Genomic DNA, 25,349 nt, shown 5'->3' on the forward strand with positions numbered 1-25,349 from the left:
TTCCAGTAAAAACAGGGATACCGGTATTGTCTAAGTGGTCAAAGTGACTTCCTCTGTGTCTGTATGTGTGTTTGGTTTGTTCTTTCTAGCCAGGGGAAAATTGCTGGGGATGGCGGGTGACTTCCACCGCTTGAGCTGCCTGCTTCTGTGCAAGTTTCCTCACCTTGGGTAAATTAACTATACAGTGAGATTGCACTAAGAATGCTGTGTGCATGGCAAGGTAGTCAGGTCTGCTGGGGCGGGTGTGTTTCACTGCTTTTGCTTTCCTTTTAAAAATCCCGAGAACGGCATTAGACAGACAAAATCATCTGAAAATTCCAAAAAAGGTCACAGGAAATGTCAACACGCATCAACTGAAATCTAATTTACCTTAAATTTACCCACGAAACATGGAGAGTGATAGTTTTATGCAATTTTAAGTCATATCTAAAGTAAAGAGAAAATAAACAGAGCAAATGTGGTGTACTTGGCTACATATCAGTGCTTTGTGATCTCTCCACAGTCTCTAACACTTTTCTCATCTTATTGACCGCTCTGAGCACGCTGTGGTGCCCTTTAACCTCCAAAGCTGAACCATGTCCTCTCCCTCCATCATTAGACCAAACACCGGCGCTTGTCATGAATGTTCTTGTTTTGTGCTTTAAACCCGCTCCCTGCCGATGAAGATGAAAAGGACGCGCTGCTGTCGATGTTTACTTGCTCACCATGGCTTAATTGCTTTGGCTGCGGTCCCTAACACTGGATGCTTCCAAGTTTTCAGGCTGAAGTCGTTTTATGTAATACCTTGGACATTTAGAAACAGTTCACATTAGCAAAAAATTAGGTAAGGGTTCCAGAAAAGCCTGTGACGCTTTGAAGATCAAACAGACATCAAACTTCAAGCGAGGTCACTGTAATTTGGAGCCAATGAACAATGAGCCTGTTTTGCATAGTTTTGACGAGGTTATAAAAAGTCTTTAGTTTGGTTCAAATGTGTGACTGTCTGCTGTGAATGTTTTCTAGAGCTTTTTCTAGTACACTGGCAACAAGGTAAACATTATAGCGAAGGTTCTAATCTGTCTGAAGGCTGTAGAAGGCAACAAGTGTAACAGTGGGTGTAACATTCTCAGACGACTGAAGGGATCGTACATATTTCTGTGTTTCCACTCGTCAAACACTTCACAGGTTTGTTACTCACAATCGGGAATGTGTCGCGTCACCTTTCCTTCTCTCACCTTTCCCCTAGAGTGGAGGGACCACCACCGGTGTCCCTTCTGGAATGTTCTTGTGACAGTAGGAAGCCGAGGATGTTGGCACTGCTGCTGTGGTATTCAAATTTGGAACGTTTACCCCCACTCCCTTCCCATTTACCCAAGATCCACTAGAAGTGTTGCTTTTCACTGAGGTTGGCTGGGGTTTTAAAAGTTAAATTTAGTGACATGTAATCTTCATGTCAGGCAGTTTACAAAAGAATGGTGACTTACGGTGTTACCTGTCTCTGTTAAACAAAAAACTACAGACGGGTTTATTTTGCCACAAATGGCAAATATGCATATATTTTATGTTTTATAATAAGAGGTGTACCATCACTCACACTGATTGCAGCAGTCAGTCAGATGCCAAACAGGCATTGACATTTTCTGCATCAATTACTTATTTCATTTTTTGTTTATGTTTTTGGGGTGTTTCTTGCTTTTTACAGGGCATCATATCAAAGTGCAAACTTTACCCTTCTTTATGTCTTCAGTGACGTGTTTTGCGTTATAGCTTTTTAAAAATTTGGACATATGTGTCTGTGCGCAGGCATCACATCAGTCCATAGTTAATTATGTGTCTCTCGCTTACAGTTGGGTATTGCCATTGGGTTCCTGGTTCCACCCATCCTCGTGCCTAACGTGGATGACATGGACGAGCTGGCACATCATATCAGTATCATGTTCTACATTAGCGCAGGCATGGCCACCGCCATCTTGGTCCTTGTGGTCATCGGTAAGTGTTTAAAGGGAAGATGAGTGTTTATACATGTCAGTTATGGCTGGAGCCTTTGTAGAACCATTTTGACCATTTCTGTTTGAAACCTAAAATCGTGTTGAAGAACCTGGAGAATTTTAAGGGGAAGAAAATCAGGAAAAGAACAGAAAATCTGTGAGCACAGAATCATCAGTGAATTTTATGCATTGGTCTCCTGTAGACACTGACGCCACTGTTTGCAGCTTCCAGCCAGCATTGATGTGATCTTGTACTGCCCTTTCTGGCCTTGGAGACGCATGGATCCAAGTCTTGATTGAGCCTCACGTTTGTGTAAAAGAGCTAATGGGTTAGAGTCCTTGTCAGAGCTCTTTACTCACTCATGCAGCAATCGCCCACTGCAAGTCACCTTAAGTGTCACTCAGCGCCCACAGCTATTGGTGTGAAAATATATGAAGCAAAGCATCATCTTGACAATTTGTAGTTTCCAGTGTTACCTCACCTTGACTCCTTTGTCCACTAGAAGAATTACACTGCTGTTTTAAATGAGAACACAAAAGAGTCTTTGAAATCATCTTTGCTGCAAAGTTCTCGATATGAACATCCAGACTTGTGTATGGCAGAGCTTTACACAGAGATGTCTGCTCCTCAGCCAGCTCCGCTGGGAAACTGAGCCTGCCCGAGGTGTGCTTTCTAGCGAAAAACTCAACATCCCTTCAACTCCACCAGATGAGCAGCTGCGGTAATTGGTGTAATTGTCCACATTTTGATGAGATGAGTTTTGACACGACGTGAAATACAGGCAGGGGCTCAGGGAGTCATAGCAGAGTTTTATAAAATCACCCCCCCACCTCAGCCCCCAGCTCTGTTAAATTCTCTCTTCACCTCCACCAAGGACTAAAAGTCAGAGAAAGTCAGAGAAACAGTGGTGGAGAACCAGTCCCTTGATTACTTGGATATGCTGACTAAATAACTCAAAGCAAATCCTTGGGACACAATCACCTGTGACTGTGACCTTTGAGGTCAAAGGTTTGTGATTCCAGCTTTTGCTGATTGTCGTGTCACGTGCGGAGAACATCTGTGTTTCACTTTACATACTGCGCAGATATATCTGCTTGTCCCAATCAAGCAGGTTTTACTTATTTAAAAAAATATATAATCACATGTGAAGCACACACTGCCAATTCTAACTACACATAATGTATATTTATGCTGTCAGGAACATGCATCATATTTGGTAACTCACTAAACTCAATAGTGAAAGATTAAATGCAATAACAATACAGAAAGTGTTACGGAATCAATAAATAGAAGAAATACTGAAAATGTCAACCTGTTATTCAATAAAACCTGTTAATCTACGACTTATGATAGGAGGAGAAAAGTAATAACAATAGCCACCTATATTTGGTTAAATTTGGTGGCTGACTTGATGTCCAGGGGGCAGGTCAGATGTCACCCGCTGTGTTAGACACTTACCTGCATTTTCTTAGAAAGGCTCAGTCGAGCATCACATGGACCTTGTACTGGAGAGCTGGCAGGTTAAAGATTATTCCAAATTCTCACATGTAACTCTGTTGGACAATGTCTAAAGATGTTCAGGGCTGCTGTACGTGTGTTAAAACCTGCTTCGGAGACTGATATCTTATCTTTATAAGCATGTTTACTCATGTTTGGAGTCCACTTTTGCTCTTACCTCAGCATCACACTGAACTTTGCTCTTTGCCCCAGTCCGGTGTTTTTCCGGTGCTGTCCTACTAAATCTTATATCTTAAAAACTAAAGTAACCTCCAGAAATGCTGCGTTTGTTTGTGTTGCTTTTCAGTGTTTCAGGAGAAACCTGAGATCCCACCCAGCCAGGCCCAGGCACAGGCCAGGAACATGCAGCCTGATGAGTACTCCTACACAGCCTCCATCTTGAGTCTGCTGCGCAACAAGCCCTTCATGCTCCTGGTGGTCAGCTATGGTGGGTTCCTCCCTCTTACCCGTACTAAACATGCAAACTGTAGCAGTCAGCCCCACCATTTCTAGGACTAAACTTTTACCCTGGCAAGAGTTAAGGATACTGTGCATTATGGTCTATGTAACTCTCGTTCACAGTCCTTATCGGCCTCTGAGCACATATATGAGCGAGTCATTAAAACGAATAGAGTTTGTGTAGCACTGATCTGATTGTTTTTGGTGATAGCATTTTTTGGCTCAAAGGTCACTAATTAGTGACAACATAGGAAAGACAGACCAAAGTTGTTCATGTTAAAGGGCTGTTTGAGTGTGTTAGCAGCTGTTTCTCAGACTATAGACTTCTTGCTTTCTTTCTAATCCTTTTAAAATCCATTTCCTCTCCTCCATCTTTAGTTTTTGCCAATTGTCTACCTTCAGTTATTATAAGAAGAATCCTGTGCTGAGTTTCACAAGGCAGTTGTTTTACTAATACCCACACACACACATTTATGGGTGTGTGTGGGCCAGCTCTGTTCTAGGATGCCCTCTGGACCCAGTGGAGGTGGTGAGTGACAGGAGAACGGCGGCTAAGCTGTCATCCCTGTTGGACAACGTCTCCCACCCCATGCAGCAGACTGTGACAGCACTGAGCAGCTCCTTCAGTGGGAGACTGCGGCACCCACGGTGTGGGACGGAGAGATTTCGCAGGTCTTTCCTCCCCACTGCTGTCAGACTCCACAACAAAGACTTTAACTGAACAAACACACACATCCACACATGTGCAATAACACTAAGTGCAATAATCTTTTCTGGCATCGTTGTATTTTTACTCAGTTGTATATAGCATTCGTATTCTATTTTTATCTTATTGTATATTTTTATTCTATTTTATTCTACTGTATATAGTATATTATTTTATTCTATTCTGTACAGTTGTGTACTGTATTTATTCTTATTGTATTCTAATTTTTGCGTCATAACTTTTGCACTGTCCACTTCCTGCTGTGACAAAACAAATTTCCCACGTGTGGGACTAATAAAGGTTATCTTATCTTATCTTATTGATTCACGTGTAGTCAGTTGGAATGCTAACATGATAAGCTGCTGGGAAACAGAAATGTTCATCTTTCAGTTTAAAGCTTTCAAAAAAGGAGAAAGTTTTTGAGTAGGGGGAGTATACACCCTAAAAATGCCCAAATAATCTGATTATAATGTCTCTTATATTGTGTGAAGCTCTCAAGAGTTTTTAGGTAGAAGCACCAGGACCCATCTGGTCCCCACATGAGACCACCTTTCTGTGCAGATTGTCTCAGAATAAACTGTTTTCTGTTTGTGGTCTACAGGCTTGAATGTTGGCTGCTTCTATGCTATTTCCACACTGTTGAACCGGATGATCATTGAGCACTATCCTGTAAGTCCCTATTATAGCCTTTTTTTTTTTCATGTTTGTCAACTTTATATTTTCTGTCTTACCTTCTCTAGTCTTCCTTGTGGCTTATGCTCAGATTGAATAGGCCCAGCAGGTAGACACTGTCTGACCGCATTTAACACTGAGCTATAAAGCATCCAAAGATATGGTCCTGACACAGATAACAGGAGTATGATTGTTACGGCTCAGTGCTTCTAGGAAATGACTGCATATTGTGACTTCACAGGTGCAAATGCCAACATTTTCTCTTTCAGGGTGAAGAGGTGAATGCTGGGAGAATCGGTCTGACCATTGTCATTGCTGGCATGGCGGGCTCTCTCATATGTGGCATATGGCTGGACAAGACCAAAACCTACAAGTAGTGTATTTCTTTTAAACCCCGTTTTTCAGTGATGTGGACTAAGATCAAACACAGAGCTGTGTTTTCTAACAAGAACCTACATTTGAGTCAAATCCTAAATATACACCATGTCCATCAGAACATGGCTACACTGTGATCATAAAAGGCTGAGTATAAAATGAACTTCACACCATTGCACCATCAACAGCTTAAACCATTGATACAAGGCAAGATGAATACATGATTTCATGTTATTTATTTTAACTTTTGACCCTACCATCCGAATGTCACAGCAGAGATTGAGAGTCATCTGACCAGGCGACACTTTTACAGTCTTCTATTGTCCAATGGTGGTGAGCCCATGTAGTTTAAGATTCCTGCCGTTAGCTGAAGGGAGTGGTAAACCATGGCATTCAAATAAACTAATGTCATTGTTTTCTACAGTCAGATTCTGATGGAGCTTCATGTGCACATGTAAAAAGATGCTCTTCTGAAAGGCAATGTAATTTTCAGTCCTCAGGATCAGCATTCTCACTTCTTCTCTGCAATGTTAGCTGTACTTTAAAACATCGACTCCTTGCATGAATGTCCTTTAAGTCACTCATCCATTCACAGAGAGATGTCCAAGTGAATTAGACCATTTGATTAAAAGAGGCACGTATTAGGATACAACATAGCCGAGTTTTCTGTGTGGTGTTGCTCTCTGCTTATCTGAACTGGCAGGCTGTACTTTACTGGTACTTCAAAGTAGCTTCTCAAGCCTTTTGCCACTGCATATGATGGAAAAACAGTAATCATACATTACTTCTTTCTACAAAATGACCACTTGCTTTATTCTGCAAGTTAGTGATTTAGTGTTGATAAACTGCCTTCATTAATGTGGCATAAAAATGTTTATGATTAGAGGAAGATCCTCAGTCCACAGATTCCTCACATGCCATTAGGATGGTTATCTGTCAGAGCAGTTAAGCCCAGATTTAGAATGTGGATCCAGAGTGAGCCGGAGGACTGTGCAATATTAACAAAAATGTTTTGCTGCTTGTTTTACGCGTGGTTGTACAAGAAGCAGCTTCAACAGAGTGAATTTGTTTTTGCAGATTGGCGTTGTTGTCACAAAATAATGGCATTCATTTTTTTTGGGGGGGGGGGGGGGGGTTGAACATTATCGCTTGCGTTAGTCCTTATTGTGCCCGTCATAACATGTGCTATGATACATGGCTTAATGTCTTAAACTTTATTGTTATGCTCCTGTCTCCACAGACAGACCACCTTGGCCGTGTATATCCTTTCTCTAACTGGGATGCTGGCCTACACCTTCACCCTCAACTTGGGTCACCTGTGGGTGGTGTTCGTTACAGCTGGAGTTTTAGGGTAGGTAACCATTAAAGAATATGGTAAATGGCCTGTATTTATATAGCGCTTTACTAGTCCCTAAGGACCCCAAAGCGCTTTACACATCCAGTCATCCACCCATTCACACACTGGTGATGGCAGCTACATTGTAGCCACAGCCACCCTGGGGCGCACTGACAGAGGCGAGGCTGCCGGACACTGGCGCCACCGGGCCCTCTGACCACCACCAGTAGGCAATGGGTGAAGTGTCTTGCCCAAGGACACAACGACCGAGACCGTCCGAGCCGGGGCTCGAACCGGCAACCTTCCGATTACAAGGCAAACTCCCAACTCTTGAGCCACGATCGCCCTGATGGTGTTTATGGCCACCATGGCCATAAACATCACAGTAGGCTCTAGCAGCCAACAGGTAACAGAGCTGTGAATGATCTCTTATATTCTGTCATGCAAATGTGATGGAGGAAAAAAAAGATGTTTCTCATACTTTTATTTATTTAAAGAAAACATTTCGGCAAGCGTCAGCAAAGTGAGAAATGCTGAGGGGCTGCCAGCTGTTTCTGAAGCTAAAGGGTTTCCGTGGAGCTGGAAATCCATTTATTGGAAGTGTTTAGAAAACTGCTTAGCTAAACAGAAGCTTTATTGGCCCATGCGGGTTGGCATAGCATTGACACTAGTTTTAACCTCGGGGTAATGTTGAATCATATTGGTCACGTTTAGAGTCCCGCTCGATACTGATGAAGCTCTGTGTTGTTCAGTTTCTTTGTAGCAGGAATGCTGCTTTTTGAGCAAAACTTAGTGTTCCACAGTCCACAGGCTTTGTCAATAATTGCTATTTATGGTAAGCTGATTATGCCCATATCTGGTTTCCATAGCAATTCCTTTGTCTGCTTTTCACCCAGAGAGGATGTATTAAACCTCAATATACTTGTCCTACTTTTACATTTGTGGAGCATTTTTTCTGCTGGTTTTTGGACAGTTAAAAATAGTTGAGTCACAAAATTCTACGCTGAACAGATCAGACACTTGGTTTTATATTTTAGTTCACCTATATTTTCTGTCTTTCTCCAGTTTCTTTATGACAGGATACCTGCCTCTGGGTTTCGAGTATGCAGTAGAGCTCACCTACCCAGAATCGGAGGGGACCTCGTCCGGACTGCTTAACTGTTCAGCTCAGGTCGGTAACGTTCAGCACGTATGACTGCAGAGAACAAACAAATAACATATCATAACATGTCATGTTGTTTGGGCCTTTAAAGAGCTTCTCACTCTCATTTCAGATCTTTGGAATCATTTTCACCATAGCTCAGGGAAAGATCATGGATTACTGGGGAACTTTAGCTGGCAACATATTCTTGTGCATCTTTCTGCTAATAGGAACAGTGGTGACAGGTGAGATGTTAACCTCATCTCTGTAGATATGGGCTGTTTTCTTTCCCATGTCTGTGTGTGATACTCAGACCAACTTATGTGAAACCATTTTGTGTAATACTTGGACTTGCAAAGACTCGTCTCTTTCATAGGCGTATGCTGCCTCCTAGTGGCTAAATTACTTTTCACACTATATTAAAGTTGTAGTTAAAGAGGACCAAAAATACCTATTTTTTAGCGCTACATTTTTATCGTTGCTCTCTACTAGAGTAGCTTTGCATGATTCACAGCTAAAAATAACTCGTATGCCTCATTGTAAGCCTTGGTGCGGCCTACTCCGAGTCTGAAACAATCTGACCCTTCCTTTTAAGTCAGCTTTTTTCTGTTTATGTGCTCTGCATGCCTAAAGTGACAAAGGTAAGGATATACACTGTCACTGACATCATACAGAGCTAAGAGCAGAAACCACATGTTTAGAGGCGTCTGCAGCAGGAGGTTTTGTCTTGTTGGAAATGCCTCTAAATGCACTGAACTTATTTGAATAGTAGGTCTTTTTTCCTTAAGACCTTTTTGTTATGTTCTGACATGTAAAACCTTAATGGCAGGAGTACCTTCTTTTTACCACAACCATGCTTGTTAAGGTCTTACTGTCTAACTGTGCATATCCTTCGATATCCTTCCTCCATCCTCTCTGAGTTGTCACAGGAAGGGGGATATCTTTGATTCAATAATCTCTGAGCACCAAAGGATATTCTGCATGCTGACCCAGAAAATTAGTTTTGAAGAAAACATGTTATATAAAATACAAGAAGATAACATGGGAGTAGCAATTTTAAAACTTCCACACCAGTATGCTGTTCTATTTAAATGTAACTTTATTTTGCACAAAATTAATCATCAGTAATTTAATGTGTTTCATAATATTATTATTATTATTGCAGGATTTATCAAATCCGACCTCCGACGGCAGAAGGCCAACCAACAGGTTGAGGTGCAGACAGTGAGTGTAAGTACGACTGTGTGTGTTACATGAAGTTAGAGGTGGGATGTGTGTTAGAGCCCACCCTGGCTCTGGATTGAATGCGCTCTGAGTGGTTTTCTGCTGGTGGCTTCTCTGCAGTCACTTACATTGCAGTCTGCTGCGGCAGGCTTGGATGCAAAGCGAATGCAGGCGGTCGTCCCGCTGCCCTGGTTGCAGCTTTCTCCGCAAGCTGCTAAAAATGTCGTTTTCTCTCAGCTATGCTTCGTCTAACAGCTCTCTGGCTCGCTCTCATTAAAAACACGTTTGCTTATTCTTTGCTTTGAAAAGCGTTGCTTTGGTTTAATGCTTACAACGGGTGCAGTTGAGAGCTGTCAAATAAATATTTTCAGCTAAAAAAACTTATATTAAAACCAAGTATTAAAACTAAATATGTGGTGACTTTTGTAACTTCGGAGATGTTCATGCTCACCTGTCGCCTTGCTTTACGTCAGGCTCGGGACCTCTTGCTTTCTTTCTTTGGCCTTTTTGTCCTTCTGATATTCCAGTTTTAACACTACAAACGCAGCTTAAACACCAGTAATCCTGCACACCAGTGGAAGTCAAAGTGATAGTAGTGCAGTAGATTTAAAAAAGAAAAGAAAAGAAAAAAGAACAAGAGATGTATCTAAATAATAAACAAAGCAGAACTAACGATACATGCAGTTTCCTGATCAAAGGCTGTGGTATAGCTGGGTGTGCAGGTGTCTCTGGATGCACTGGTGGTGTGTTATGAATGAGAAGGTGGAAGATGAGGGGGACCCCTTAGGGCCCCTCAGAGGTGTGACCCCAAAGCTATCATTCCAGCCTGCAGGCTCCCTGTCATCGGTGCAGGACTACGGGGCCACGTCGTGCGGCAGCCCCTGGCAACGGCAGTCTTGACATTAACCCACAAGCTCACAAACACCAAAACACACACCTGCCAAGGTAGGGTGAAAAAAGGGTTTTAACGATTGTGCACACAATCATGTTTGCATTTACTTGAAGGTGTTACCGGTTAAACTGCAGCGTATTGTACTCGACTGCACAATCAGCCCTTTAAATCGCACAAACAGACTCGGTGTCATTGTGGAATTAAACGTTTATCCGGTGATTGCAACTCATCTGAAGTTCATTGTGAAAAGACACGTGATGAGGTGTACTGAATGTGAAGAGATGTTTGTTGCTGATATAATATTGATGTTGAACTCTGCTGCCACTTCACTCATTTTACTGCATCACGTCTGTCCTTTGCAGACAATTACTGCTGATCTGGAAAGAGGAATCTCTCCACCTGAAATCTTGAAAGAGGTGAGGTTGTGAGGAAGACAGATATTTCTCTGTCCAAGATCTCAGAATATCACCGTGTACAGATTAAAAACAAATAAGACACATTAAAAAACAACAACAAAAACTGACATATCGAGACGCACAATCATGCACAAACGACTGAGGAGCTGAAAGCTGTGAACTGTAAGAACATGGAGGCTGAATCACAGAGAACAGTGTTGCTTTACGGAGTTCTGTTTGGACTCTGTGATGCAGAAATCCACATTGGTATTACACCCCAAACCACCATGGGGGAATGCACTTTCAAGGTTTTTACATCATGGGATGATGGCATTTTACATGTCTTGTTAGGTATAATGTATCTGCCACTTTAGTGACTCCAACCTTCAATCTAACTGAATGCCTTTCCTAGTTTTCTTCTGACTGGTGTTAATGTAGTGTTTTATGCATTTGACTGGCAATATTGAAAGTTTTCTAATATATGACCAACATTGTGTGTAATTGAACTCTCTCTTTACATTGATGAAGGTGTCTCATGTTAGTGTTCTGTGTTTAGAATATGTGTATTCAATGCAGATTAAGGACTACGACGTGTTTACCTGTCAGGCAGCCAAGTCACCTTTCGCCTAATTGAGGCTTTCGTATCTGTCGTCTGCCGTTCAGGATGACAGTATTACTTGTGAATACTGCTGATGCAATGTATCTGAGTTCGCTTTGGGGGGGGGGCGGTCAATATTGGCCCCATTTTACTGTGATTGACTTCTTTAAAAAGACACAAGAGGCGAGAATGTCCGGAACGTAAAGGATGTCAGCACAGCGGAAAATAAGAACAACACAATGGGAGATTGCGACTAATCAGATCTACTGCCCTTGTCATTTTGCACACTTTTTATGTGTACTTTTTACTTTTGGTACTGTAGAATTATACAAACAGGCGACAAATCGAAGGGAAATCCATCAGAAATATGTCTTGGGTGTTGGGCCAATACATGCCAGAGTCGGAGTAATGCAGCTCAGTTCTTGTGGAAAATATTACCTAATTTTGTGTGAATAATTGTAGTGGCAAGCAAACATAAGATGGCCAAAATCTCCTCTTTATGGTCAATGTGGTTAAATTCTGATGACTTTAAAGGCTTAACACATCTTATTTTTTATAGTCATTAAGTGTCCCAAGTGTCCAACAGATGTGGCCTGATCTGAGCACCACTTTGCACAGTTGTGCACCGATCCTGAGTGGACCTAAACAGTGCCAATCAAATGCCCTCCACCTGTTAGAGCCCAGGGTCAAAGGCTCAAGTGGTTTAGTGTTTTCCTTCGTTTTGTTGCCTGTGTGTATTTTATGCTGTGTAACCAGTAGTTGTACAAATTTTTACTTCAGGTATTTTTAGGAAGTTGTCTCGAAATGTTGATATTTAATTAGGACTTTTATGTGTCTGTGAGAGGTTCTAGTTAATCTTAGTCTTAGGCACTTTAAAGTGCTGTGAATTTTCCACACCCTTAGAGTTTTTGCTATTTTGGCATGATGTGTAGTTGATCCAGTCAATAAGGAAAAAATGAAACTGCAATACAAACTATGGGATTTTGAACACTGTACCAAAAACAGAAACTAAATTAAGAACAAATCTATATATTTATAGATAAATAAGCCCTAGCTAAATGTGTCTGTGTATTTTTGTATTTCACCACAATGTGGCCATGTTTAAATCAGGAGATTTATGCTTTCTTTAACCCAAATATGAGAACAGAACAAAACTGGGATTTCAGTCTTTAGCACAAACCGTGCAAAAACACAATTACACCTTGAAGGACACTTCAAACAAAGGACTACAAGACTACAAAATACTATTGCCACAATTATTACAGCAATAAAAAGCATAAAAAATCAAGATATTTTTAAAAATTAAGTTTTATACAAAGTTATTTGTGCATAAATTTCCAGGATGTACAAATCTTTCACAGCACACAACAAACATCAAACCAACCTCTGCTGTATGATTTTTCTAATGAGGTGCGTGGTTTTCTTCTGCGTAGCCTTCCGACATCTTTGGTACATCTGGGCTTGCTTTGATTGAAAGACTAGAAAACTGTACTTTCTATGCTCTGGTGCAATAAAACAATCATGGTGACGAGAAAATGTGTACTGTGGTTCTGTTTCTACGGTCAGTCAGCGGCACCATAGCAAAACCGAGACTGAGAAAGAATACGCTATCTGTGCTGTTAAGACAACATAAAACTCCAGATATTGCTCCTTTAAATATGAAATTATTACAAATTCTAAAGCAGCACACATTGACCACTGTATTGTAAGATATACACCAATCGATCACAACATTAAAACCACCTGCCTAATCTGCTGTGTTCCTCTTGTGCTGCTAAAACAGCTCTGATTCCTCATGAAGGCAGGGTCTTTGAGGATGTGCTGATTGGGAGCATGACAGCAGCAGTTGTCCCCAAAGATCAGCCTTGCTGGGGCACATCCTACAAAGGCTCATTTGGATTAGGGACTACTAGCGTCTTCCTGTGTTTGAGCACATCATCAACTGCAGTCGTGGACCAGGAATCCCAGGTCCCGACGTTTCCCAGCAGAATATTGCAGTTTCACAAGATAATGTTATTTATTTGACCTGTGAGGGGTTTTAATGTCATGGCTGATCTGTGTAAATGTAAATAATGTCACAGTAGAAAGTGAATTTACATCAGTATATCCTGTTCTTCAAGGCAAGAAGCAGCACACGAGGACCAGTTCACAGAAGGCTGGTGGAGGTGGATTCAGTTCAACAACAGGAAACTCCAGATTGCTGGGACTCAGTTATGCTTTTTCTGTCGCGCTCCAACTTCCTCCTGTGTTTCTGGAAAACACTGGAATCCAATGAGCATTCCTATGATGGAAAAACCTGCAAAAACACAGTGATGTACTTTTAACTGTGTATTCCAGTGTGTTGTGATTTAACTTAAGACGTCCTGATGGGGAGTCCAACAGAGGTTATTATCACTATTATTCATTACTCACTAGCCACAATGAGAGGGGCCATGACTCCGATAGTCAGCGGTGCAGTTTTATAGATAAAAGCCTCAGATAGGAAGTGGCCCAATGCCAGGACAAACGTCCATAAGGTGATGTGATACAGCCTGCAAGAGCCAGGGTTACACAGTGAATAACCCATAGACTTCCACCAGAAATGAGTTTTTATGGTGCAGGAAACAACACGATGGCTTACGTTCTATTCTGGATATCAATGGCACAGGCACAGCGAATGATCGATGACAGCAGCGTCCAAATACCAAAGGTTCGAGCTTGGAGACCATTTACTGAGAAATTAAATAAATACAGATACAATATATTATGATAGAGAGCATCCATTATTAGTTGAGAACAATGCAGGAGGGTTTCTTGGAGCATTTCTTTCTTTCTTTCTTTTTAACCTTTTGAGCAGGTTTAGCTGAGGACATTGATTTATTATCTAATTCTAAGATCCTATACACTAACCAGACACTTTATTAGTTACACCATGCTTGTACCAGGTTGGACCTTGTTACGTTTTCAGAACTGCCGTAATTCTTTCACAGCATCCCAAACGTGTTTTATTGGATTGACTTCTGGTGACTACAGAGGCCATTTGAGCTCAGTGAACTCACTGACATGTTTGAGACCAGTTTGAGATGATCTGAACATATCCAGTAGATGGGTACACTTATGTAATCATGGCCACAACAATACTCAGTCAGGTCGTGGAATTTAGCACTCAGTTAGTGCTAAGGGGCTCAGAGTGTCCCCCCCAAAATACCCCACATCATTACACCATCGCCACAAGCCTGAAAATTTGGATTTTGGATGGATTTATACTTTGATGTTGTTTTACAACAAATTCTGACCCTATCATTTGAATGTCAAAGTAGAAAATGAGACCACCAAACATTTTTCTGGTCTTCAGTTGTCCATTTTAGCTGATCCCTTGTTACCTCAGTTTCCTGTTCTTAGCTGGCAGTGGTAGCATCTGCTGCAGTCTTTTGCTGCTTCAAGGGTCCACATATTGTACTGAGTTGTTGCCACATGTTTAGGTGGTGAGATAGCAGTTGAACAGGTATACCTAATAAAGCGTCCAGTGAACGTAGAGCGGTGTCTGGTTTGTTATGCCACCTGTAAGTGCATTTTTCTGGAAATGTGCCGCAGTACAGAAGTTTTCTGCAATACTACTTACTATGGTGAAGATTATAAAAAAAACAAGATTTTAATGCCCTAAATTACTATGGTTTATTCAAGTTTTTAATACAAAGTAAGAAAAGAAATTCAATATTGTGATTTCACAGGATTAGAATTATTGTTGCAGTCCAGATCAATGGGAATAACAGCAGCTAACAGCAGCTTATAAAAGGCAACATAATACTACAAAGGCTACAAGGGCTAATAATTATTATAAATGAATGCTTTCAAACTAAGTATATATTTTCCAATCTAAAGTGAAGTCTTGCTAATAACTACTACTATTGGTTTGGCTCCTATTAGGGAGAAATGGCCTTGTATATTCTGATTATGATTAATAAAACATTTATACGTGCTCTATATAGACTCTGCACGCCAGTGATATGCAGGCTAATAGGTAATTAGTTGATGATCATCACGTGCATTTTAACATAAAGTGTTGCTTGGTATTCGAAGCGTGTGGTGTTTGCCTAATTTATACTAATACTAGAGTCACAAACTAATAATCACGTTACTTTTAAGGTTGTCAGGTTGCACATTCCACTTCTATTTTTATCTGTATTTACTGTACAGCACTTTGGTCAGCCTTGGTTGTTTTTAAATGTGCTCTATAAATAAACTTGACTTGACTTGACTTCTGTCAGAAAACAAAATCCAGTTTTCTCACCAAACTCTGGCATGCCTGTGTAGAGCTTTTCGGACAGAAAACTGTGATCTCTGAAACTCTGCACGGTGTTTCCCATCGCGATGACGGACACCATCACCAGCCAGCTCCGCAGGACGTTCAGAAAGCGACTCATCTCTTCTGTGTGGAAGAAGCACCTATCAGAGAGGAAAACTGCCGGTTCACTGCAGGACACACCACTCCGAACTACAGGTCAGTACAAACCCCGGTTATATAACATTAGCATTGGACGGAAGAATAGATGTATTTCTATTTCATGTCTAACATAAGACATTAGCTGGCAATACATCAGTAACTCATATGACATAACAAGCTAACCCTGGATTAAGCAGGTTTATACAATTAGCTAGCCTATTATACTTTAAAACATCACGAGTACGTCATGTATTTACCTGACTGCGCCTGTCAAACTATCATATTCCCGACAAAACAGGAGTATACTGGCGCTAGAAAAAGTGGGACTTAAGCCAACCGAGTGGCGAGTCTTTCAATCTTGGCTCGTGGGGTTAACCAATAAGAGCGCTTAAAATGGCTCCTGTTAATCGTACCATGATTGTGATTGGTGATTTCAGGCGTTAGGGTTCCGCCTATTTTCCCCTCTAACCAATCTACATATAGCAATCCTGTCGCGTGTGGACAGTGCTAGACTGCGTCCAAACAAAGAGTAGCTGTAGAGCAAGAGAATTATGCAGGTGACGTGCCTCTACGAGCAAGGCTTGCCACTTGGCAGCCACCTTTGTAACGTTTCCGAGCACTTATTCCGAATCTAAATCCCAATTAATTATATTATTAGGTAATTGTGAACATGAAAAACTGCATCTATAGAAAGACCTATGAAATAATGCAAAAGACGTTCGAATTTTGACTCAACTAATCTACGACTAAACACGGTCTAAAATGCGATTTTAACAAGCATTTATCCACTGGAAGTATATATACATTCTCTCACAATCTTAATTCAATACTCTTTGAAAGCCATGCATTTCTTTTATATAAAAATAGATGTAGATTTGAGGGGTCCCAGTATTTTGGAAAATGCTTTAAAAAAGTTATAAAATATTATAAATGTTATTAAACATTAAGGCACACCAGCTCACTGTGCAGCAACTGAAGCAACACAACAATATCAAAATATAAAGAACATATGAAGGAAATCGCTCTTTGTAATATTTCTATTGAAATGTTTTTGCCTATTTATTTTAAATGTACGGGCAGTTCAAAGTTTCGTCACGTGGATCAATATTGTCGCGCGCATGCGCCTTTCTCTGTTGCTATCCACTTGTTGTAGTTACAGGAAGATTAACGGCGATTGCTGGACTTGGCGATACCAACTAGCTTACTGTTAGCAGCCTCCACAGAAATTCAAGGCAAGTTTTTGTGGTCCGGGTATAGTGGTTAACTCATTTGCCTTGCATGTGAAAGGTTCCCGGTTCGTTTCCGGGAGGAAACAAACCCACCCTCAGAGTGTTATAAGCTAATGTACTCTCAAGTGCTGGTCCCAGCCCAAAGGAAGGGCATCCGCGCGTAATAGTCAAAATACGCGGATCTATTTGCTGTGGCGATCCCTTGGGAAATAAGCGAGCAGGCGAAAGTACCTTCTTTCTGTTGCTGTATGTATTTGTACTTCATTATAAAAACCTCAGTGGTGTCAAATTAAGCAGACTTTGCGTAGTTGACAACGCGTGCAGGCATAAAAGTAACGCTTTATTTAGCAGTTTGGTTTTGTCTTAACCATAGACTGTCTATAACGTGTTAAGATGATTTCACTGCCACAGCAGGCAGACTTAGAAAGCAGCAGCGGTTCTCAGGTGAGAGCATGCTAACTGTAAATCACTGTAGGACGCTGTTAGTGTTGCAGTCTTCGTGTTAAGCTGTCGTGGAGCAGAGTGTTATTAATACATCGGCGTTTTTATGAGATCATCTTAGAAGTGACTGTTGTGTTTTCCCTTGGATGTTGCAGATGCCAGGGTAAACACTAGATACCGGTACTTGGTCCCACGAAGATTTCTCCGGGCAGATCGTACCCCCCTTTGCAGTGAAAATGCCAGCCGTGATCCGTGATAAAGAGGACTCTGAATCCTCCTCAGAAGACGAGCAAGAGTAAGTACAAGTTAGCAGTTCATATTAATATGTCTGCTGCAGAATAAAGGACAGCCTGTGATCTAAACAGAGTCAAGGTCAGAGGTTATAGAAGCACCTGGGATTATCTGCTTTATATCACAAATAAAACAAGCTGCCTCAAATCTGTCTTTTCTCATTTAAAGAAAAAAGCAACAACTCTCTCAATCAATGCTATTGGTGCCTTTGTTTTGAGTATTTTGTCCTTCAAGAGGAGCTACTGTTGCTTGTTTGCAGACACACTGGAGAAGAGTAGGATATTGCTCACAGTCCCTGCAATCCCTGTGGGACTTGGCAAGTCAGTTAACTTCTTAGCCTACTGATCCTCTTGGCATACTGCATAAGATTTCCAAATAATACATCTTGTAATATGACATTATGGTGAACTAAAAGCATTGTTCATTTTCTCTCTCATTGCAAGTTACCAAATCAATTTAAGGTGAAATGTAATCGGTGAGGGATTACAGAAGATGTCCTGAGCTCTGTTTAATCATTTATGTCAAGATACATGCAAACAAAATGACACCTTCAGGTGTCTTTCATTCTGTATAATTGATGACTGTCATTTAGACAAATGAGTATATATCCCTCTGCTGTGGATGCACCAGCTGGTCTTTGCTTTCTTGTCTCGGTCTAATAATTCCCTCTTAAGCCATGCTTAGTCATACCTTTCTGGGTTCCTCTGTATCTGCTTTTAGGCTCCATCTCCTAAATTAGTTTGGATTGCTTAGAGTTAGCATTTAACCTTCAGGCTACCAACGCTGCATTTATTGACATGGCAGTAATTATACATTGAGATGCTACAACATGGTTGTTCAAAAATATCTACCCCATAAACACATCTCAGTTCCATTGCAAGAGTAATATTGCAGTAGTTTTTTTTAAACAACTGCTGTCTGCAATTTTTTACTTGCACACAAAAAGTCTTGACACCATGAAAGAAGTGTTGACCTTCCTCAAAAACACAAAAGGAAAGTCACCATGACTGTGATAAAAGGACAGTACTGTTTTGGTGCGAAAATGAGAAATAGGTGCCGCGGTTTACTGAAACAGCAAACACACAAGGTAATATAGTATATAAAGCAAAAACAAAGTTTTTACAATTCTAAAGAGCTTGAAAGTCATATTTTGTTTGACCGCCTTTATTCTTCAGCACAGCCTGAACTCTCTTGGGCAAGTTCCGGGCATCTTGAAGGACTTTCAAAGCTCTTCTTTGGATGCCTTCTGTTCTGTTCTCTGTCAAGATGATCCCACACTGCTTCAATAATGTTGAGGTCCAGGCTCTGGTGAGACTGATAGTGTTCCACTGTGGGTTTTTTAATCCAGGTATACTTGTACTGCCTTGGCATTGTATGCGGAATCATTGTCATGCTTAAAAATGAAACTGTTTGCAATGAGATGCTTTTCAGATAGTGTTGCATTGTAGAAGAAAATGTGAAACCACTTTTCTTTGTTTATAATTATATAAATAATCCACAACATCACTGGCTGAAATGTAGCCCCAAACCCTGACAGAGCCTTCAGTGTGTTTTACAGATGGCTAAAGACAAATTCTGGATTCACCACTCCGTAAGGCCTGTTGCTGTGCAGTTCTTTTGAATTTTGGCATTTTTCTGTCCTTTCTCCCTGTTTCTCTTCCTTAAGACTGGCTTTTTGACAGCCACCCTTCCACTTAAACCATTGCTAATGAGGGCTTGGTTTAGAGTAGCAGATCAACTGAAGAGCCAGATGCATCTCTCAGGTCGTGTGTCAGATTTGTACTTGTCCTATTCCTTAATGAACATTTCATCTGCTGTAGATAGTTTTTTTAGACTTGCCACATCTTTTTCTTCTTTAACTTGTCCAGTTTCCCTTTTAAGGACACACTGCGCATCTCGCTACACAAACAGTTCAGCTAATAGCTCTTTGGAAACAACACTGGTTCACGCCTTGAGTTTGGTGCCTTTTAATGCTTGCTTGTATTATAGTGAGCAAAATGCAAAAGAAATTGTGTACCAGTTTTTCTTAAGTTCAGTTTAAAATGGACAAAATAACAGGAGTATGCACAGTTTCACTTCTGGTAAGTAAGGTTGCACTCTTTGCCTTAATTACAGTGTATGCGGACCTTCATGCCACATGGGATGGCTACATGGTATAACATTACAGGCTGTCACAAAAGATGCACAGCACACATAAAGGCGAAACCATCCATTGGAAACCTACCATGGCAGAAACACAAGTCTACAGCACAGGCCTTTATTTCAACGTTTTGTTGAATTTAATAAAAACAGAAAAATCATAATCATGAGAATAAATGTTTTACAAAATGCACCCTGCACATGCTGATAGATATCTGTCCAATAAGCCGTTCTATTTAAAATAAGATAAGATATACTTCATTTAGCCCATGTGCCAAAACATTAAAGACAACCTATAACAAGTTTAGATAAAGTACAATAATGCAGTAGACGTGGGACTGGAACCAAAATGTAATAGAAAGAAATGTCAGTTCCTCTTTGAATTTTACTGTTACAAATATCAACAATGCTTTAAAAGTACTAATATTGCACGATCATATTCAGAGATGATGGTGGTGATGTTAACACATTCTTCTGTATAAGATCTTAACATCTTGTGTGTATGCAGGTGTCTGGGTAGTCTCGGTGATGGCTTATGCTCATGATAAACAACAAGCTTAAATACTATCAAAAGACTCCTCTTAACAGTGAGCAACCCAGCCGTGTCAGTGCGATAATCTGCGATATTGTCTCACATACCTGGATACTTGAGCTAAGGGCAGCAGTTGCTTGCATGCCCCACCTCTCCCACTTGTCAAGGCTGGTCATACCTGATTGACTTCTACTCCATCATCATGTCACCTTATCTTATTTTGACCCCCTGATAAGCAGGCTGTGTCTGGTACTGTTAGACATTCTCGACTTTTACAAGGGTATTTGGAGTACTGTACATGGGTTTGTTATTGCCCAGCACCTCACAAAGCTCTGTGTGGTTCTGCCTCTATCTGCTTGACTGAAATAAACACCACGTCACGAGGCATTCCCGCAGCCTTAGGTAAGATGCCCATATAGGTCAGTTCATGTCATCCTGGAAGATTTTGGGCACTGAAATTCACCCCAAAGTGCATCTCTGAAACTTTGCTCCTGTTATTTTTATTAAGTGTCTGTATAATTTGTCACCCACTAGAGACCATCCCTGCATCTCATGGGGCAGCCTTAGCAAGACCATCCCGATTCTCCTGTTTTTCCCTGAAGCTGTTGTTTCAAAAGATGGAAGCATATCTTCTGTTGGAGGTACAGTGCAGAGTAATAAAAATGACATTTTGGGGGGAATAAAAATGTCATTTTGGAGCCTATAAAAGTTCAATGCTAAGAATATCTTGTTGTGCTTTTTGCACAGAACGATATAATATGGCCTTCAAGATTGTGCGCACAGAGAGCCGCCTGGTACGAGAAATACTCACCAATCACGGATTCCATGAGGTAATGTTCTCACTTAAATCGTACAACTTTAACAGATAATCTTGTAAAAATACATTGTTTTTCTTTTTTTCTTTCTTTTTTTTTTGCGGCACATGCAATTGTAGGATACACTTTACTGTAGGTCTGTTAATCTTCATTTGACTGCTGGTGACAAAGCCCGGGAATGCACCCATGGAAAAAAACAAAATGACCTCAAAAAGCATTAATCTGGTTTCACGAGGGCACACAATCCCCGTTATTGCTCTCTCCAAGCAGCTACAATTAATTCCCTTTTTATTTCATTTCAATGCTTCTCGACTGCTGCTAACCCATCATCAAAAGGCAGACGAGTGTCTACCGCAGCCCGGACAGAGCCAAACTTTAATAAGCCTTTATTGCGAACATCTGGCTCTCCACGGGACGCGGACAGAATGGCCATGTGAATCCCGCCTCCTAACAAATTGTTGGAAAAATACACAAATAAAGAGATAAAATAACATGACAGTGATGGAAATCTGTGAACTGGCCTTCCCTTTTGAGATCGTGTCAAAAGCGTAAGTCGTACAGTAGTTCGTGGGGTTAGTGATGGGGTAATGGTGGTGATGCTGGAGTCTGTTTCTTAGATTCAGCCGAGCAATCAAACGTGATGGACGTCAGAATACGATGCTTCTGTTGGTGGCTGGAAACTCTTGAGAGCTTACCCTTTTAATGATCCCTTTGCTGGTGTATTTTACTTTTTGTGCGCTAAATCAAAATCATTTCATCTGGCTTGTCTGCTCAGTTCAGTCTTGCTATTTTTCAGGTTCACCCAAACAGCAATGACTTCAACCTCATGTGGACAGGGTCTCACCTCAAGCCTTACGTACTACGCAGCCTTCAAGACTTCCAGAAGGTCAACCACTTTCCCAGGTATAATAGAGGTTTCAAATATAGAGTGTGTTTCCACTGTTTCCTCTGTTATAAATATCGCCGTATGAGGCAATGTGTTTGTTGGCTTTCGCTTGCAACGTGCGATTTATTTGGGACCGATGTCTTTATGAAGCATGAAGTGAATCATACCGTCAGGCCCAGGGTGTTCTGTAGCCGTTATGTGTTCCTATATTTGTTCTTCCACACGTCCAGATCGCACGAACTGACACGCAAAGACCGTCTCTATAAAAACATCCAGCGAATGCAACAGACTCATGGCTTCAAAAACTTCCACATTGTTCCTCAGACCTTTGTGCTTCCCGCCGAGTACCAGGAATTCTGCAGTAAGATACCACCCACACATAATCCTGTTCGTCTTAGCAGGGCTATATTTATGACATGTTTACAGTCATTTTGAATGACTGCAGTTCTCTGCGTTTCCTGCTTTCCTCTTCTTCTTTTCTTTCTTTTCCTCAGATTGCTTTGCCAAGGACAAGGGCCCGTGGATAATTAAACCAGTAGCATCTTCAAGAGGACGAGGTATCTACTTGGTTAGCAATGTGAGTTTATTTTATTCTTAGACTTCTGTGCCTTTTGATCCTTAAAATGTGAACACTTCACACTTTTCTCTCCTTTCATTTTCCCCTCTCCCCAACCGGTCACACCAGATGGCCACCCTCCCCTGAGTCTGCTGTCATGGCTGCCAAGTGCTTGTTCATAGCAGATAATTGGCTCCCTGGCCTTCTGTCTGTAGTGTTTTAGTCTTTTCCTTAACATATAATGTGTACTGTGGCTATTACACTGTTTTAAATGGCTCTGAGTCTAATTACATTTTTTAATTCTAAACTTCAGTTGTCAAAACCTTCAGAGGACTTCAGTGATATAATAAATATAATTTGACAGAAAAATACTTCTACAAATTCCACCTCGTTGTTTGTTCCTGGAGCTTTGTGGCTACAAACCTGGGTGGTCATCGAGGAAAAAAGAAAGCAAATTAGTGGACTTTGTGTTGCAAGTATGCTGCCAACCTAGTGTTTTTGAAAGGTTAAGAGTAAACCTTAACCTTTAAGTAAAGTAATTTTGAGTCACGGTTATAGGTATTTTTCTTTCTTCCTTAATTCCCTGTGTAGTTTAGTCTTGGTATACTTGGTACTGCTGATCCCCAAGTTTGGAGGATGTCAACTATTACTTCTTTCCCACCTGTGTTTGAGCTTGGTGTGACTGCACTGGCGTGTGTTTGCAAAGATGGGGAAAGTTATTCCACATCGCTTTTATGTCGGACTAGTGTCGGATGTTGGAACTCGGAAGTGATGTCACTCCAGAGTTAGTGCATTCCAGTGCTAAAGTTGGAAAAGCGAGAACAAAAACAGGATTTGTTTTGATTCTTAGCGAGATAAAGCCATCCAGGTATCACAAGCAATACAACATAATACTTGTTTTTTATGTGGGGTGGCTGTAGCTCAGGAGGTAGAGTAGGTCATCTGCTGATTGTCTGCTGATCAGAAGGTTGGTTGTTCGATCCCTGGCTTCCCCGGTTTGTATCTATTAGAGTATGAATGTTAGTTAGAAAGCACTGAAAAGCATAGAAAAGAGTCTGTGTGTGAATGGGTGAAAAAAGTGCTTTGAGTGCTCCAGGAGAACAGAAAAGCACTATATAAGAATCAGTCCATTTACATACTTAAAACCAGCATTGGGGCACATTCTTGGGTAGAGCCTGGTCAGTGCTTTGTGTATAGCTTTTTTTATCAAGTCACAAACATACAACATTGGCTATGGAGATTTTACAGTTCAAGTTGTACTACTGTTTACAGTAGTACACTTTACATTCATTGCCACCATTGCAGACTGTTAACTGGAGGTTGGTGGGGCTTCTCTGACTTTCCGAATAGGAAATATGAGTTGAAGGGGGCATTCGAGATTAAATTTCGGACCAGGGACTCAGAAATCCTGATTTCTGACCTAATCTGAAATGCACAGTTCTTCTCCCCAAAATAGCCTTTTCAAAAAAATAAAAATAGTGTTGGCATATTTGTAAAGTATGAAAGATAAAACAACACTGAACACAATTAACTGAATCTTTCTTTGTTAATGGGGACTCCAGCACTGGGACTAGTGTTTAATAGTAACTACAAAGCTAAAGCCAGCAGAGTTTAAGAATAGGTTAACACGGACTGAGAAACGGGGAGAAGAAAACAGCTAATCTTAATGCCAAGCAAAGCTCAAAACAATAATACTGACTGTCAGTCAGCTCTTCTGTTGTGTGTGTGTGTGTGTGTGAGAATAAACCATGTGCAAGCATGAATTCGCATTAAGGGTAAAACCTTAGTGGGAGTTAACTATAAGCACACTGACATAAAAAAGTACCATGTGAACTCAAACAGTCACTTGGCCAGATGTTATCTAAGTGTGGGGGTTGCACTGATACAGCTGTCTTCGAAGTAAGTATCAACCAGCGTTTCAGACATTAATAAGCTTCGCGGAGTAAATCACACACTTTCAAGGCCCCGGGCTCTTGGAGGAGCTCAACAAGGTTCTCACCCTTGGAAAACATGTGCACGATTCTTCTTCTTCTCAGGCATTTTTATGAAACAGTGGAAAGAATGTCAGAGCGATATTTGGAGAAAAGAAAGAAATACGTTCATCTTTTTTGCTTTGCTTTTTCTCTGAACTGTAGCCAGCGCTGAGGTTACTCCAACTCCTACCCCCCCCGCCCTTTACCCCATCTCTTCTCAACTTCACCACCTGCAACACATTTCAACCTCATAAATGACCCATCTCCCACCACCAGATTGTGTTTTTATAGGCTGTTATTGAAGCTTGACCCGCTATGACCAGCGTCACTGAAACTTTTCTTCATCTTATTATCCTTTGATGTTTATGGTTCACTGCAGCGTCTCGTCAGCCCAATGAACTTGAGTATTTAATGCAGTTCTATATGAATCATTCGTGGTGTTGTAGCTTTAAACTTGTGATAAAATACTGCCCGCATTTTCTTCTGTGTTCATCATATCTTCTTTTGTGCGTCCTGCTTCTCATCTACAGCCAAATCAGATTTCCATGACTGAAAACATTTTGGTGTCTCGCTATATTAATAACCCGCTACTCATTGATGGTGAGTTGTTACAGTTATATTTTTGCTATTTTCTTTTGACAGATTTGCACTGAACAATTTTATGACTTAATCTAATTGTTGTTTTTACAGGGTTCAAGTTTGACGTTCGTTTGTACGTGTTGGTAACGTCTTACGATCCTCTCCTCATCTATGTGTATGAGGAAGGCTTGGCTAGGTGAGTGTTTTTACCTTTGAAATGGT

General features: G+C 40.9%; 3 protein-coding genes across 14 annotated transcripts in view; 2 read left to right on the plus strand and 1 right to left on the minus strand.

The window, feature by feature from the left end:
* The window catches only part of flvcr2a (FLVCR choline and putative heme transporter 2a), a 28,865-nt gene extending 16,448 nt beyond the window's left edge, over positions 1-12,417 (plus strand). For 3 of the 4 annotated variants that reach the window (XM_085391184.1, XM_085391186.1, XM_085391187.1), the window contains exons 2-10: positions 1,827-1,968; positions 3,773-3,913; positions 5,232-5,299; positions 5,572-5,675; positions 6,918-7,028; positions 8,079-8,184; positions 8,288-8,399; positions 9,320-9,384; positions 10,204-12,417. In XM_085391184.1, the coding sequence (XP_085247310.1) occupies positions 1,827-1,968; positions 3,773-3,913; positions 5,232-5,299; positions 5,572-5,675; positions 6,918-7,028; positions 8,079-8,184; positions 8,288-8,399; positions 9,320-9,384; positions 10,204-10,278 (924 nt within the window). In that variant the 3' untranslated portion in view covers positions 10,279-12,417. The remainder of the gene's footprint in view (positions 1-1,826; positions 1,969-3,772; positions 3,914-5,231; positions 5,300-5,571; positions 5,676-6,917; positions 7,029-8,078; positions 8,185-8,287; positions 8,400-9,319; positions 9,385-10,203) is intronic. The other variant, XM_085391185.1, reaches the window with a different exon arrangement.
* Positions 12,418-12,553: 136 nt separating this feature from the next.
* Positions 12,554-16,048, minus strand: erg28 (ergosterol biosynthesis 28 homolog). Of its 2 annotated transcripts, none has more exons than XM_085391193.1 (5): positions 15,944-16,048; positions 15,534-15,671; positions 13,884-13,974; positions 13,676-13,794; positions 12,554-13,559 (listed from the first exon to the last, which is right to left on the minus strand). In XM_085391193.1, exons 2-5 carry the CDS (start codon positions 15,664-15,666, stop codon positions 13,471-13,473), a joined length of 432 nt encoding a protein of 143 aa, XP_085247319.1. In that variant the 5' UTR covers positions 15,667-15,671; positions 15,944-16,048; the 3' UTR covers positions 12,554-13,470. The 2 variants fall into 2 exon arrangements, with proteins under 2 accessions (XP_085247319.1, XP_085247318.1); XM_085391192.1 differs by having other exon boundaries at positions 15,534-15,688.
* Positions 15,620-25,349, plus strand: part of ttll5 (tubulin tyrosine ligase-like family, member 5) — a 56,844-nt gene continuing 47,114 nt past the window's right edge. For 6 of the 8 annotated variants that reach the window (XR_014908758.1, XR_014908757.1, XM_085391182.1 and 3 more), the window contains exons 1-9: positions 16,800-16,918; positions 17,512-17,651; positions 20,853-20,959; positions 21,066-21,148; positions 21,930-22,036; positions 22,250-22,380; positions 22,514-22,596; positions 25,079-25,148; positions 25,239-25,323. Coding sequence is in view for 6 of the 8 variants with exons in the window: in XM_085391182.1 (XP_085247308.1) it covers positions 17,593-17,651; positions 20,853-20,959; positions 21,066-21,148; positions 21,930-22,036; positions 22,250-22,380; positions 22,514-22,596; positions 25,079-25,148; positions 25,239-25,323 (725 nt within the window). In the remaining 2 variants the exon portion in view is untranslated. Of the gene's footprint in view, positions 15,744-16,799; positions 16,919-16,957; positions 17,162-17,511; positions 17,652-20,852; positions 20,960-21,065; positions 21,149-21,929; positions 22,037-22,249; positions 22,381-22,513; positions 22,597-25,078; positions 25,149-25,238; positions 25,324-25,349 lie in introns of those variants that run through there. The other 2 variants (XM_085391180.1, XM_085391179.1) reach the window with 2 other exon arrangements.

Source organism: Rhamphochromis longiceps, linkage group LG19 (assembly GCF_057381845.1).
Source record: "Rhamphochromis longiceps isolate RC_006_pf linkage group LG19, R_longiceps_female_GT1.1, whole genome shotgun sequence".
NCBI classification, from domain to species: Eukaryota; Metazoa; Chordata; class Actinopteri; order Cichliformes; family Cichlidae; genus Rhamphochromis; species Rhamphochromis longiceps.